At 37.8% G+C, this 15,722-nt stretch overlaps 1 protein-coding gene across 4 annotated transcripts; it reads right to left on the bottom strand.

The window, feature by feature from the left end:
* Positions 1-608: 608 nt before the first annotated feature.
* Positions 609-14,375, bottom strand: sppl2a (signal peptide peptidase like 2A). 4 transcript variants are annotated; one of them, XM_023953599.2, is made up of 17 exons: positions 14,156-14,375; positions 12,161-12,271; positions 11,748-11,930; positions 10,740-10,829; positions 9,614-9,747; positions 8,692-8,849; positions 8,521-8,617; positions 8,300-8,401; positions 7,527-7,608; positions 6,913-6,987; positions 6,550-6,606; positions 6,098-6,151; positions 5,659-5,758; positions 5,436-5,516; positions 5,025-5,185; positions 1,685-1,718; positions 609-1,103 (listed from the first exon to the last, which is right to left on the bottom strand). In XM_023953599.2, exons 1-17 carry the CDS (start codon positions 14,207-14,209, stop codon positions 1,063-1,065), a joined length of 1,614 nt encoding a protein of 537 aa, XP_023809367.1. In that variant the 5' UTR covers positions 14,210-14,375; the 3' UTR covers positions 609-1,062. The 4 variants fall into 4 exon arrangements, with proteins under 4 accessions (XP_023809367.1, XP_023809368.1, XP_078801413.1 ...); XM_023953600.2 differs by lacking the exon at positions 1,685-1,718; XM_078945287.1 differs by lacking the exon at positions 6,098-6,151.
* Positions 14,376-15,722: the final 1,347 nt, after the last annotated feature.

Below are 15,722 nucleotides of genomic sequence, written 5' to 3'. Positions count from 1 at the left end.
TAAATTGTATGAAGAAAATGTTCTGACCCGTTTGTATGTTACACTTGATATACTGTGCTGTACCTGAATTTTGAATTGAAATGTGATCATAACAAAAATGGCTTAAAAAAATAAACACAACTACCAGAGTAGACGATGTTCAACTCTGTGCTCCTTCCACTTTTTATTCACATTAAATCCAAAATAAGAAATAAAGCCATAACCCAAAATAAAAAATAACTCTAGAATGGTATTTTTGGATTTAAGTTTGTCTCCATTAATGAGTTACAAAATGTAATAACTTCTAATCATACCACAATCATAATTTCTTATAAACTTTCCTCATCCAATTACAAAGATGCACAAGCTGGTGACAATAGCGGGAGCAGCTGAGTGTCGTGCATTTACAAGTGCAAACTTGATTTTAATGTCAAGGAGATAGCAACGTATTTTATTTTTGAATAAATGTATAACAATCTTAAATTTGATACACATTTTAACGTCTTTTTCCTTTGTTTTGTTGTTGAAATCGCTTGAAAGGAAACCAAACTAATAATAAACGTGAGGTTGTTCTGGTTTCAGTTACATGAAACTTATGAGAAGAAAAATAAGTAAAAGTGGCACAAATGTTAAAACAAAGTTCTGTTTTTATTATAAGGCAATGAAAGAAGTCACATTGTACAAACCGGTAACAAAGACACAAAAGTGTATCAAAATGCGACATAGTGTTAGTGCCAGTAATTTAAATCCCACACCGCCCCCAAATCTAACAGGTCTTAAGCAGAATCTTATAAAGTGCACTCTTATTTTGATCATCAACAAATGTCTGTAGTTTGATGAAAATTGCCTTTATAGACATGTCAGGCACTAAAAATGCTTCAGTTATGAATAAAACTCAAGTTTCAACTGCAAAACTAATTCATTTGAAGGCAAAACAGAAGATTTTCATTATTTGCATCAATTACCTCAGAATATTTCGATATAGAAAGTTATTTGTCAACAAAAGGTCTTCCCTTGTTTCCTAAATGTACAATTGAAAGAGGGGGAAAAGTATTGGTGGCAGGCTCCATTTCCAGCTGCAAGTCAGCAGTTTTCCCCTTCTACACACCGTCCAGCTCTTCTCTCTGAAGAAAAAGAGGGAAAAATATTCAGAATTTCAACCGAACAGCAGACAAGGTCACTCAGATGGAGTCGTGCTGCACAAGGCCTATTGCAAACACAACGGTGGACAAGCTCACTATATACCACAACTCCAAAATCCAAGCCACAGCTCTCCCACATTAACTGCAAGCAACAGCATGCGGAGAGCAAAAACAAATGAAGTCCTGTTCAATGGAACAGAGGAATGAGTAAAGAAAGACAGAAAACACTAGAGGAGATAAAAGATTAGATTGGTGGTGTTCCAGGGTCACAGCTTTAAGGTAACTCAATCACTTGAGCAGCCGAGCTTTTAAAGCATGAATTTTTAGTCAACTTGAGACATCTGGTGGGCACTTAATGTAAAGAAATCGGATTTCCCGCACACCAGGGGTGAGTTTTTGTCGTTTTAAGTATCACACAGACCCTGGAAATGAAGAGTAAAACTATGAAGAGGACAGAAATTGGCATGCAATTGGCAATTGGCATGAGATGACAGGACACTGCAACAAGCAGCTCTAACGACAGGCCATCTGCATGGGGGAAAGGTGGGTCGGCTGAAGCACACCTGGCAGCAAAGGTTCCCTGGATGAATCCAAAACCTGGCAAGAATTAAGCAAAGTCAAAATCAAATCTTTCTTCACCTAGATTGTTTTCCCCTCCTCCCCATCTATTAGAATTATTTTCAAAATCATAATCAGAGAAAATATTGCTGCCAACATCTTCAACTGAGTTTTTATTTTTATTTATATTTTAAAATATGTTTCTAGTCAGGCGAGATAACATTGTGGACAAGTAAATATACCCCTAATTGCCATTTGTGTTGTATCCTTTGGAAATTAGATTTTTTGTTTAGACTCCTTCTCATCAAAATTGGTGTTTTTAAAATGTTCTTGTGGCATTTTTCTCATGATGGAGGATATTACACAAAGAAAAATTAAGCTTAAACTTAAGACACAGTATTATTTTCATTTCTGAGTATCTTTTTGAAAAAGATTGTATTTGTTGCGTAGAAAATACGCCAGGTGGGCCACAAGCTGGCTGCTTCCCCCCTATTGAGATGCGTTGACTTGCAGAAAAATAGATCCGTGTACGTTTTTGTTTTCCTCATCTAAGCCGGTTTCTGGCTCAAAACTGCACCACTGGATGGCTACAATCTAGCTCGCCATTTTTGTTGCACTGGTAAGGTTAGGTTTGGGTTGTGAGGGGCTGTAAGCTAATGAACTACAGGCACTCTGCAGAAACCTTTTCCTACAAATTGACATTTCTTAAATTTTGGCTAAAATCGGCATAATCATAATGAAAAGACCTTTTAAAATGGATCAAAAGATGATCTATTTCTGTAAACAAATACAATTTTAGTCTACAGGGTGGTATATTGTAAACTGGATTCATAAAATACTTTTTATAAAATAAAATAAAAATAGAGTGGGTATATCAAATATTAAAAATACATTTGCAATTTAGCAGGTTTGAGCAAAAAAGAAAAAAAAGGAACTTCACAGAACTATCTTGGAATTGTTTACCTAATTGAAATTTCACAATTCCAGCACTAAATGTCCGTCAAAACCATCGTCTGGTTTGCGTTTTTGAATCCTGACTAAGAGATTTCTTCCAAATGTACCTCACACACCTGAGAGATTTAGGATTTGTTCTGCATGCTTGCGACTCATTATGGTGTGGGATCTACGGCATGTCTGCGGCAAGTAAGCCGGAGTGCACAGCAGCATTTCCCAATGCTAGTATTAAGAACACAAGCACCTGTGCTTTATTCCCCTGACTCAAACCACTGTGACTCACTGTGGGGATTCTGCAGAACTGCTGGGCTAAACTGGCAGCCCAGGGAACAGGACTGTACATACAGATCTACTGCTGCAATGGTAAAGTGTGTAGTAGATTTTTTGTAAATAGTTTTTAAGTAAACTCGTAGTGGATTGTACCTGCTCTCATATAAAATTAGCTAAATTTATACGCACTAAAATTCCAGAATGAAACAAAGCAAAGTTTGTTTATAAGTGCTTGTGTGATACGATAACCTCCAACATAAAATGTCAGATCAATAGACAGCTATATTATTTAACATCCTATAATAACGTGCAAAAATCTAAGGGAAATTTTGCACAAAAAAAAAACTTTGCGTCTTAAATTTAAGCAGAAAAGAATGCAGTTGGAATTTTTATTCAACCCTTTATAACTGAGCATGTCGCCAGGAACACATCTGGACAAGCGCTCCTTCAATTACCTTACCTTAACAGTTTGCTCTATTTGAAAAATTCCTAAAGTTTCTAAAAGCTGAGACATCGCGATTTATTGTCAGTTCCGTGTCATTGCGGTAATTTCACCAGGAAGCCCGCAGGCAGCTCCTTTGTTTACCGGGAAGACGGACAGATGGGTGGAGAGATGCAGAGAGCGGAGCGGCATAAAATGATTTTTACAACAGCAAACAAAAGGAGAAAATTTTGCAGCAAGACGACTCTCCCGGGTAGGCCTGCACAATTAATCAACGAATCAAATAAATCCCTTAATGCATTTGACCAATCCGATGTTGCCTTTCATAAGTTAGATGTTCGCTTCCTATGAGGACGAGGGTCATCTGGAGTGCAATTCATGGTGACTCTTATTTAAATTAACCTATTGCAGTGAAATGGAAATGCTTTTGGTTGTTTTGCTATTTGTTCATGTATCGCAAGTTATATCATCATCGCAATATTAATCACCAATATTGTAAATCGTGAGTTTTTAAGTTATCTTACAAGCTAAGCATATATCTATGCTTGTTCAAATCAAAACAAATGAATTGTATTTTTCTTCAGGTTTTCTGTGAGAGCCAGTGAGCTGGAGCTGATGAGATGCTGGAGGGCCAAAGAAGGACAAAGCATGGGGATGCTGGAGGTTCTGCAGATGAGGTCAGAGACCGAAGCTGCTCACCACATTAACAAAGGTGGAAGACAGATGCAGAGCCTGATGATGGAGCCCCCTCGCCCACTAAGGTTCAAACCCAGACGCATCCCAGGTGTCCAACCACCTCTACATGCAGGAAACCCATCACCAGGTGAAATCTTTTCCCACTGAGGCTGTAAACTCTGCACCAAGAAGTGTGAGATTTGTGATGTGGGCCTATGCCTGCAGCCAGACAGAAACTGTCACTGACCGCTTCACCAAGGCCTTTGAGGAGCCAAAGAGGAGAGAAGTGCCTTGTGTGACCAAAGATCGCCTGTACATAGTTTACATTTGATGAACAGTTTTTGTACATTTTAGAGGCAAAGATACAGAAATGTTGTTGTAAACAGTTTTACAATTTAAACTTTAAACAAGCAAAACCTGTTGTTCATGTTGAATTACGCCGTTTTTGCTCACTAAAAACTCTTAAAAATCACATTTTGATGTTGTGTTTTTTCCTTTTAAATTGTTATTATACTCTTAAGACATGGAGTAAACTGTGAAATACTAATAGATATTGAAAATGCCATGTTTTCTGGAAAAAGTGGCAAAAGCATTCATTTACCCTTTCTATAGTCTAAATTAGCAAAAACGTCTAGGCAGCTTTTGAGGCTTAGGTGTTAAGCCTCCACATTTTAAGGTAAAAAAGCAAAAAAACGAATAAAAAGACTTCCGTAAGCAGCTCTAAGAGGTCGTTTTCAAGAGTAGAGATGGGAGCATGAGAGCCGGAGAAAGCAGTTTACCTGAGCTGGCACAAAAACTGTTTTCTCGTTAGGCAACATTAGCTTGCAACCACATACAACTTTGCACAAAAGCATTGCCTAATTCTGAGGTCTCCAAAATGTGCTTGTTTTTCACAACAGAACTGACATTCTTGACAATACAATGAAAGGATTGACAGACACAACCGCACCTTACTAATGAGTTTAGCTGTGTGACGCACACGGATGGCACTCAGCTTGTTTTACCTGGTAGGGAGTTCCTGTCCAGAAATGCTTCATCTCCCTCCTGCATCCTGCCACTACAGCAGAGGTTATCAGGGTAAAAGGCACTAAGTAGAGGAGAGCTGGCTGGCCCATCCCCGACAGAAGCATCACGGCAAATGTAAGTATCAATCCCAGCAGGTAGGCTGCAGAGAGACAAAGATTCAAAAATAAACCATTAGAAAAAAAAGACATGACATTTTTCAGCAAACAGGGACACCTAGTGGTCACCTGTGAGAATGACAGTACGACTTAAAAAAATTCTAGAAACACAACCACAACTTCAAATATTTCTGTCTACATAACCGAAGCTGAAGACAATAATTGTCACAACAAAAGCTAGCATCTATCTCAACTTTAGGTTAGGACACAACAAAAGCATAATTGCAGAGGTACCTAAGCAGCTACTGATGAAGTAGATCCTTTTGCTGCTGCCGACCCAAACATCAAACCTGCTGCAGTAAGCCACCAGGAGACCTGTCGGTTCAATTACAAGGCAGTTATCACTAGCAAAGCACAAGCTGCCAGAATCAATCCAGTTGCAGATGCAACAGGAAAACATCATTTGTGTTTCCAATCAATCCCTGCAGATTAGAACCCATCAAAACCTGGAACTCACCTGGGACAATGATGTCTCCATAGCCAAGAATGGAGAACTGCATCCAACACAGATTTTGAGCCCAAGCTGAGAACCATGGGACACGCATCACCACTGGAAGCTAAGATAAAGCATCAACACAAAAAAGATGAGGTTACATTTCATGGAGTCAAATCCTATAGGATTGTTTTATTATAAATGTAGTTTAGCACATTTTCTTATTTTATATAAATATGTTTAACCCCTTTAGATAATGAAATGTCTGCTACTGCATACATGTATGGAGTAGCATTATTTCCATGCTAAAAGTAATTATTTAATTCCAATATGACTTCAGTTTTTTCGGACACTTTTTTTTAAAAATTTTGTTGTTGTTTGATCCCCAAGTGTGCTGGATTTCACTTTAGCCTCAGAGATACATGCAATAGCTATTTAAATTGTAGACAATGTTTGGTCTTACTTTTTCAGAAGGAGGCTGGGGTTCAGCAGGGATCTCCAACCCGCCGCTGTGCGTCTACAACACAGAGCCATCAGTCTATATTTTCATATGAGGGGATTCTCCAGAAAGCTGTAGCTAAATTACTTTTTCATAACAGAATTGCTCAACATCAAGGAGAACAATTTCAATCTTAAATATTTCCTTCACATCCCGCAATAACCATCAAGTATTTTATAGAAAAACAGTTTGATCATCCATTTAAAACCATAAAAAAGGACAGAAAATATCAGTACTAAACCATTGAGTTTACAGGGAAATGCCATCTTTTTTCTTCTGTGTCCCTGTAGTTCATTTTATATTTTGTATTCATGAATGAATATTATTATTCACCTATCTCCAGTACTAGATAATAGAGTTAAAAAAAAAAAGTCAAGACGTTCCTGTTCAAGCTAAAAACAGTGTTGATGGTTTACCTTTCCCCCTGATGCATCCGGACCCAGAGCTACCTGCACCATTATGCTAACCCCATCCTGTTGAGCAACAACAACAAATAAAAACTTCATCGTCTCACCCACTAAAGTAAAAAAAAAAAAAAAACATACTAAGAAACTAAGCAGCAAAAAACTTAGTGGCACTTGGTGTCTGGATATATTTCCTCAGTAGAACTACCAGTTCAGTGAATATTTTTCAAAAAACAAACATTTAAATCCTTTTTGAACAAGTAAATATGTCAATTTTAAAATTTACATCATCGTACAGTAGAAAAATATACTTGGTATATATAGAAAACTACTTAAATTGCCAAAAAAAAAAAAAAAAAAAAGTTTAACACAAACCTTAGTGAAGAAAGGAGTGATAAAAACAAAGAAGACGTCGTACACCAGCAGCAGACTCAGCAGAATCACACAGATCTGTCGAATGACCAAGAAACAATATATATTTATTAACAATATGTATATATATATATATATTTATTTATATAAATTTTATAGGGGGGAAAAATTAAACAGAACACCAACTTTTAGCACTCTATTCGAATGAAAGTAGACTTGTGCTTTACTATCATACTTAATTATTTATATATACTAGCCTTTTATTATGATCTGCAAGAATAAATAATTATTACCCGTTATAATTAAATGAAGCTGTTTGTTTTTCCTCTTTGACGAGTATACTTAGTAAATACGAACATTTTATCACTATAAAATATAACAGGATTTATTGAAGACTATTCAATAAGAACCTTTCATTATGTTTTTTTTAATTCAATGAAGGGGTCTGGAATTAAACTGGAATTAAACTAAAATATCTCCAGTGTTCCAAAAATGATTTAAAAATTGACCCCATCAGGCTGCTGCATCAAATGAGAACTGTCTCATCGCCACACAGAAAGATCAAAATGTAAATACATGGACAGCAGTTTGACTGTAGATACAAATTGCAGGTCTACCTTGAAATTTGACAGTGAAATGGTCTTCAAAAAGTTGAGGCAGAAAGCAATTCCAAGAATGTCCTGCAGGAGCCAGATCCATCTGCAGGGACATGAAATGTTTTGGCTCCTTTTCTGATGTAGACATGTGACAAAACTAGAACTACAGCAGTCTGACTCTGCTGTAGAAGAACATGCTACTTACTAGATCCTCCTGACTACCAGAGAAAACTAATTCCAGACAAAATGTATTTTTAATTGACCAAAAACTACAATTCCCAGAGCCCCACCCTTTCACATTTGGCATCACTGAAAAAACCCCAAATGTCTTTTGAAGAACCAAAATGAGTTCATTCAGTAGTATGAAGTTGTCAGGGGCATTTTAGGTTTAGAAATGTTCCCTACAGAGGACATATTTGCATTGCTCGTAGTCAGGAGGTTAAAACAGAACACTTGATTATTTTTCAACTTAAAAAGAATTTAAAGTCTTCCTATGAATCAAAGTATATTTCCTTAGAGGAAGAGAAACAAATACATTAGTAAATAGCTTAACTTTTAAAAAAAAGGCCAGTTTGGATTTAATTGTATTTTGGTAAAGTTTGGTTTTGTAGCCAAAACTGAATGCACAAATATGAAGTTTTTAATTTTTCCAAACAGCATTTCAACATAAAACCTGGAGTCAAAGGAAAGAGAAAGAGGGCTCAACATGATGGTTTGGTTTAATGAAACAAAAGAAAAGGGCAAAACAAAGAAGAGAAGAATGGATGTGTGTCGTTTGAGTGAGCGGGCCATACCTTTCTTCATTTCTGTACACTCCCCAAACCACAGCAATGCTAATGCAAACCGCAGCCAGGAGAATTGATCGCGCAGAGAAGCTACTATTTTTGACAGTGAAGCTAAAAAGAAGACACAGAAAACTCAAATGTGGTGTGAGACCAAATGTAATTAGGCGACCATCCTGTTTGGAGAAGGCTTTAAGGGAAACGATGTAAACAGAAAGGAGAGAGACTCGTACCTGAAGGTCCCACAGCCGAGTTTGTCCAGCACTGCATCAAAACAGCTGAACAGCGCAGAGGCTGACGCCAGGCAGAAGATGGCAATGATGATGTACACTGGAGGGATTCACAAACAGGCTGCATTAAAGAAACAGCTCAACTCACAGGGAGACTCGTTTAGTTCCACTCACCGAGCACATTGTAGAAGAAGTACATGAGGACCAGCATCCCACACATCAGGGCAACAAAGATCACCACTTTGAGAGGAGAGTACAGGGAGATCTCTCCGCCATCAGCCTTGCTTTCACCCCCACCTCCTCCTCTTGATGCACTGTTATTAAAGTACTCCCTTCAATACACAGAAGAAAAAAAAAGAAAAAAAGTGGGTTACTTGGTAGGGTTTTGGGGCTTTTTGTGTCTGTTTTTTTTTTTGCTGAACATGATTATTGACACACAGGAACAAGTGGCAGAATTCAATTATATACACAACATGATATGATGAGGCATGCTGTGTCTTTCTGTTATAACTTATAATATAGCAGCCTCCTCCTCCTCTAGAGTTTTGGGGAATCACTGCTGAAGACCATTGACTGAATGATCTCTCCCCCCCTGGCGTTCCAAGTAGGAAGTACCTGCTAGCTACCAAGTAGAATATAGAGAAATAACCAGCTATTACTCAGTCATTCTATTTGTCAAAATAACACAGAATAAATACAATTTTAACATGTTCTTGCTAATTCTAATTTTTTTTCATGGTATTTTTCTGTTGCCCAAGTTATTCAAGATATAAACTGGCCATGAACGTTCGACAGATTCTCTTGAGCCCGATTTCAATTGGTTGGGGTGAGGACTTCCAATAAGCTCACTCCTAAATGGAGAGGGTGGTAGTCATAGAAACTTTGACTCAGAACAACTCGGACCAATCCTGTCTTACTGATGTGGTGGAGCCGTATCCCGAAATAAAATGGCAACTGAATTGAATTCATTTCGTTGGAGCCGTAAGTAAACGATCTTCACTTCTGGTTGTAGTTCTCATAAACAGTCAACGCTGTAAACACATTCATGCGTGAGACTTTAAACTTGGCAAATCTACGTGTGCGAGAACAAACTCACCGCTCACACGCCCCGCTCCAGTAGCCACCTAAGGTCACTGTTACAACGGCAATCAACAGGATGACTACGATGCTCGGGTCGATCCTTGAACGAGGTGGAGAGTACAGACTTGCTAGCATCCCGCCTTTAAAAACCTAAAGAGAAAGCAAGAGTTGAAAGTTTAAAAAATCCTAAATGACTTGCCTCTGCCCAAAAAGGTTTGTGGCATTTCAAAGAGAAACATGAAAAGTAAATAAACAAAATGTAAACAACATTTTATAGTGATCATATTATTATTGTTCATGATTGTCATTTCCAATGCCTGCAAGGACAATAATTTCAAATAAAACTGCCATGAACAAACCAAAAAATTAATGAAATAGAAAAAGACTCCAACATATATTATTAAGGTGAAATTTTCCATAAACGATAAGCACTTAAAGCACAAAGTACATGACAGCAGCAGCAAAGAGAGCACATTTCAAAGTTATAAACACAACTTTTAAATGGTTAACATTGACAGTTTACAAAACATTTGTTTTTTTTTTTCTTTTCTGAATCTTATAGCAAGCTTCCATCTCCAAAGAAATGCAGGAAAACCCGGAAGTGTCATGAAAACGACTCCAATAAAACAAGGACTCACTTAAATCATGTCTGTCCATAAAACAGTGGAGACGCCGTTGCTATTTGTGGTAAATTCCTTCACGCACAACGATAAGTAATGAAACTACTGTTGGAATAGCACACTATAGCTCTGATTCAGAGGAGAACGTTTGTCTGGATGCCCGATTACATTTGAGACATGCGGTAGTTGGCTAAATGCAAGAAATAAATGAAAATTAAATGTATAATTTTGAAAATATTAAACAAGCTTTTGAGTAAAAAATATCCTTCATTGTGGTTTAGTTGTTTATTTTTTATGTCGGTACAACCCACATCCTTCTGTAACCTATTTAATATTTGAGCAAACCCCGTTACACACACAGTCACCGGGCCCCAGTAATGCAGAATTAACTACTGTGGGAATATAATATATATAACCCAAAATGTGGTTTTAAGAGGTTTTAAGAGGATGAAAGGACATTTTGCTGAAGGTGGAAACGACAGATCTGTTTCTGGAAAGTAAAACAAGTGAAAAAGCTCTGACCTTCCGCGCTTCCAGGATGTCCCTGTACTTCATGAGAGCCAGGGGAATTTTGACTTTTGAGTACATTGAATCATTGGCTGAAGGAGTGATCTAAAAGCAAAGTAAGGAGAAAATAATATGCATACAGGGAATGTTTATAACAGAATAAAACATATATTATCTAAAATATTGGTGTTTAAGTTCATTCGCAGTAATACTCTAAAAATAGAGTAAAGTAAATTCAAATTATTTTCAACACTTATTGCTTGGGATTAGAGGGCTGCATTGGGATCGGGTCCCGCCGGGTCCCGCGGGACCCAACCCAAATCTCGCGGGATTGGGCGGTTTGGATTGTGCTGCGGGCGGGAGCGGGCGGCAAAAAATAAACCCCGCGGGATCAGTGCTGGCATGAATATCTCATGAATATATATTAGCGGACTACGTTAGGCTGTGCAGCTGTTTGATTCTTATGTACTGAAGCTCCGTGAAGGCACCAGGTAGAGACGCCCAATGGCCTCTGTCATGTAACCTGATGTTGGGGGTGCGCCCCGCCCCGCCTCTTACTAAGAGCGCGCTTCAGGCCGTCTGTCTGCGCGCGCACACACGGACACTTTTAACCGAACAGGATTTGTGAAAATATATTTAATATTTAAGTTGCACATTACACAGGAGGAAAGCATCAAAAGATGAGGCTGAGGAGGACATGAATCTCTTTAATAATATCAATAAAAAAACATGTTTTTTTCCTGCGGGACGGGGGACGATACAAAATCAATGCATCTCTATTACTGTGCGGGACTAAATTCTCTGAGTTTTGCGGGTGCGGGCGGGAGTGGACATACATATTGCGGGAGCGGGCGGGAGTGTAACGCATACGTTGCGGGAGCGGGCGGGATTGGTCAAAAATTCAGCGGGCGCGGGCGGGATGAAGAAAATAGTCCCGCGCAGGGCTCTACTTGGGATTAGATACAGCTTCTAATGACATTTTTAATCTGTGCATAAAACAAATGTGTGTTTCGGTGGTCCTACCAGTGACGTATTGCTGGCAATAAGCAAAGCTTTAGCTCCAAGTTTCATTGCAGTAATAGCTTTTTGGCTGAAATCACAGTCCCCCCTAATTACAACCACTGCTCTGTCCTTGACCACATCTGGGCTGACACCTGAGTCATTACACAGCAGGAAGGAGGTCAAATCCACCAGTGGATACTGTGTCTGGGGGTAGAAAAAAAATAAAAAAAAAGGAAGAAGAACAGGTTTAGAATCTGGACAAAAAAAAATAGTTCTCTAATTTCTAAAAGTCACATGATTACGATACGATTACAGCACACTCAACTGTCGACAAGAAACGCGTCAGACAAAGAGCGAGTTCACAACGTAGACAATAAACACAATAAACTCATGCATGTAGGTAAAGGATAGAATTAATGTTGAGGCACACTTACTGCGGCATCGAGTTTTGCTGAAAGAGGAGTCCAGGAGTGATTGTGAAGGATGCAGTACTCCCTATATTCTGTTCCATTGGAAACATGCAAGATGGCCTCTTGACAATTTATCTGTTCATAGAATGAAGTACCGGAATGATCAGAGTCATAAAATAACATAAAATGAACATATTCACACTCTATGCAAGTTGTGCCACGAATATCCTTATTATTGCCAGTTTCATGGTTTCCAGGACTGAATATTACTGCAAAAGCTTTGAACGACATGTTGACAGTTTAATTTGTTCCTCCATTCAACAGTACTTAAAAAAAACTCTACTTCTTTACTGTCAAGTTTCTATTCTAAGATTTTATTTTTTATTAAAAAAAATCCCACATAACTGACTTAAAAAAAAAAACTAATGTGAAACTTTTATAAATAAAAGGATGAAATTCTACATTAAAAACTGACAGAAAATCTGCTATTTGTCTGAGAAGAAAAAAAACGAATAAACCGACTTAAAAGAAAATGTATTATGTTAGTGAATTAATATTAATAATTCCAATTCAAATATTAATTAATTTGTCGATTTTTCATATGTATTTTTTACTTAACTACTTAAGGTAAGTGATTTTACTTGAACAAAATCGAAACTTTAAAAAAAAATTGAATTATTTTATTACAAAACAGACCAAAAAAAGCTGATTTTTTTTTTTTTTAAGTACAAGACCTGGCTTTAAGTGAATCTTAATTCAAGGCTTTGATGAATCAATATAACATTTTTAAAGTGAAAATTATTTAATTTCAACTAACCCTTTTATAAACCCCTCCTTGCTCATTTTTACTTTAAAAAATGTCTTTTTCCCATCATCATTTCCATAGCAACTGCTGATCATCTGAATGAGAAACCTTCAACCAATGAGAAGGAGAAAGTGTTCCACAATAAAATAGAATTGAAACTAGATATGGCAGACTCATAAACCTAGCAAGCAGTCGTCTCACGAAAAAATAAAAATATAAAATTACAAGTGAAAAGTAAAAGGTAAAGAACCCTAATTAAACACCAATCAACTTTTTATGGAAAACTTGCTCACCAAAAATGAGCATCTATGGACATGGAAGCAAATGGCCAGCATGAAAGAGTAAATCCTGCATGTCACCAGGTAAACATTAATGAAAACCACAGTAACAAGCTGGAAAAGATAAATGAATAATGAAATATGGAAAATATGTACTGATTGTACAAACCGGTGAGACTGCAGGAAAGATTTCTATCATTCCAAAAATAGCGCAGTCCTTCATATGTGACAACTTTAAAATGTTTGAACGTATAAGTCAACTACCTATAATAGAAAAAACGGGTTTTCATGCAGAAATTCTCTATTGTCAGTGATCAGTTACTGAAGTGTGAAGGCTTTGATAATTCCTCGAAGTGTTCTTTGTTTTCATTCTTATTTTACGTATTTTTTGGTTGAAAGTCAAGCTTTGAGGCCAAAATATTCATGAACTAGCATAAAAACAATAATATCCATGTATGAAAGTGGTAGGAAAGGTTGATAAAGACAAATCAAGTCAAAATAAACAACAAAATATCTACTGAATTAAATAAAAAAAATTCAAAAAAGTACAGATAGGTAAAAAAAAAAAGTTTTCTCAAACCCACATACAAGACTTCACACACAGGGTAACTACCAAGTGTCATCTCATAATTAAAGGCTGTATCAGATAAACGTGGGTGTTTTTCTGTCTCCGTTGTGATGTTTGCCATTGGTGACACTGGCGGAGTTTTAGGGGAAATCTTACTTCTGTTTCAATCCCAAAAATAGCTTCAAGGGTTACGGCGTCACAACTCGACCACATTGGGTGGCAATTCACATTTAAGATAAGGTCGCCAATAAAAAAAAATAAATACAATAAAAACACCAGAACATCCGTGATAAGTAGACACGGTTCGTTGAATTATTTTGAACAGGAAGTTTTGGGCCTAAGAATTTATCACTCTCATAATGACTTACCCGCGAAGCGAAAAAGCAGCAAGAGAAGAATACAAATGCGACAACGCGGTCCATCTTTAAAAGGTTCGGAGACAGAGTTTTTTTTTACTTGTAATTGAACAGAGTTTGTCCGAGAACCATTGTTTCTTCTCGCTCTGTCACAATTTTTCACGACTGTTGTTTAGCTAGCCAGTGACGGTACGGTACTTCCTGCTTTAGCTCGTGTCACGTGATCACGTGACGTGCTAACGCGGTGGTTTTCTTCATTTCACAAAACATCATACGAACATCACATTTTTATTCTTCTTTTCAGGATATGATCAAAATTGAATTACTTTGATTAAAGAAAAAGACATACTAAAAAAATGTGAGATTCATGATGTTGCCAAACATTTTGATTATCGACAGTTGCTGTAAAAATAAAATAAAGGGGAGTCAACTGCAGTCTACTTCCAGTGGTTTTTCTGGAAAAGAAGGGGTTTCCCCCTTTATTTAACCTTAACCACAATGTTTAAAAACAAATGCATTTAATTAAATATAGAGGGGATCCTCAAACAGGCAAGCTCTTATTATTAGCTATGTTTTAAGTACAATGCAAAAAATGTAAACAAAAGACATACAGTTTCAACTGTTTTACATTTCAAGTTTAACCCTTATGTGGTGTTCGGGTCTGTGGGACCCGTTTTCATTTTTTATCAAAAGAAAAATGATACAATTCATTAATTTTTCAAACTCAGACTCACTGGCCTTGGCTCATTTTCTGTGAAGAACATATATCAGAATACATTTTTAATGACCACACACCGTATACCCCCCCCAACACATTTCTATTACATATAAGATGTTCGGGTCCACTGGACCCGGGGCTAGTAGAAGTGTGGAAATTGATGTTTTATGTACCTACACTCTGTCCTTCACCTGTCTGGGCCTGCTGTGTGTGTGTGTGTGTGTAGGTGTGTGTGTGTGTGTGTGTGGGGGGGTGTGTGTGTGTGTGTGTGTGACCAGTGAGAAAGAGAGAGAGAGAGTGGCAGAGAGAGAAAGATTCACTGTAAATGTGAGTTCTGTTTCTGGACCTGCGGTTCCCGCGCAAGGTTGCAAGATTGTTAGAATAATTCAAGCATCAACTCTGTTTGCTCTCTTTCTCCCGCACATTTGACCATTTCACTTTCTTGCGGGAATCTATCTCGCTATTTATCTGCTACAAATTGAAGGCGGGACACGTTAAATATAGCTTTGCCAGTGTGGTTTCTTACCACAACTGATCAAAATGGCCAAAAGGCTTTCTGCGCAGAGGGCCCTGGAATTGATTTTAGAAGAGAGAGACGTTTTTGAGGATGATGTAGAGGGAGACGATTCAGAAGAGGAGGTTTCAGAATTATAGGCTCACATTTCTGAAAATTCAGAGTCTGACAGTGACTCTGAAGAAGATGATTAGATTGGGGCGGCCGTGGAGCAGCGGTAGGGCGGTCGGCCCATGATCGTAAGATTGCAGGTTCAATTCCCGCCTTGCACGCCCATGAGTTGAAGTGTCCTTGGGCAAGACACTGAACCCCACCTTGCCTCTGGTGGTAGGCAAGCGCCTGTGTTT

This window comes from Oryzias latipes, chromosome 3, assembly GCF_053564925.1.
Source record: "Oryzias latipes strain Hd-rR chromosome 3, Olatipes_Hd-rR_3.1".
NCBI lineage: Eukaryota > Metazoa > Chordata > Actinopteri > Beloniformes > Adrianichthyidae > Oryzias > Oryzias latipes.
The sequence above is the reverse complement of the archived record's forward strand: the minus strand, read 5'-3'. Positions and strand labels throughout refer to the sequence as shown.

What these genes read in the sequence shown, in the direction of transcription:
- sppl2a (XM_023953599.2), bottom strand. Translation starts at nt 14,209, where the DNA reads ATGGACCGCGTTGTCGCATTTGTATTCTTCTCTTGCTGCTTTTTCGCT. An exon ending in GCTGCTTTTTCGCTTCGCGG is followed by an intron (nt 12,272 to 14,155) that starts GTAAGTCATTAT and finishes TTCTATGAACAG; the next exon opens with ATAAATTGTCAAGAGGCCAT. An exon ending in CTCGGCTGTGGGACCTTCAG is followed by an intron (nt 8,402 to 8,520) that starts GTACGAGTCTCT and finishes TCTTCTTTTTAG; the next exon opens with CTTCACTGTCAAAAATAGTA.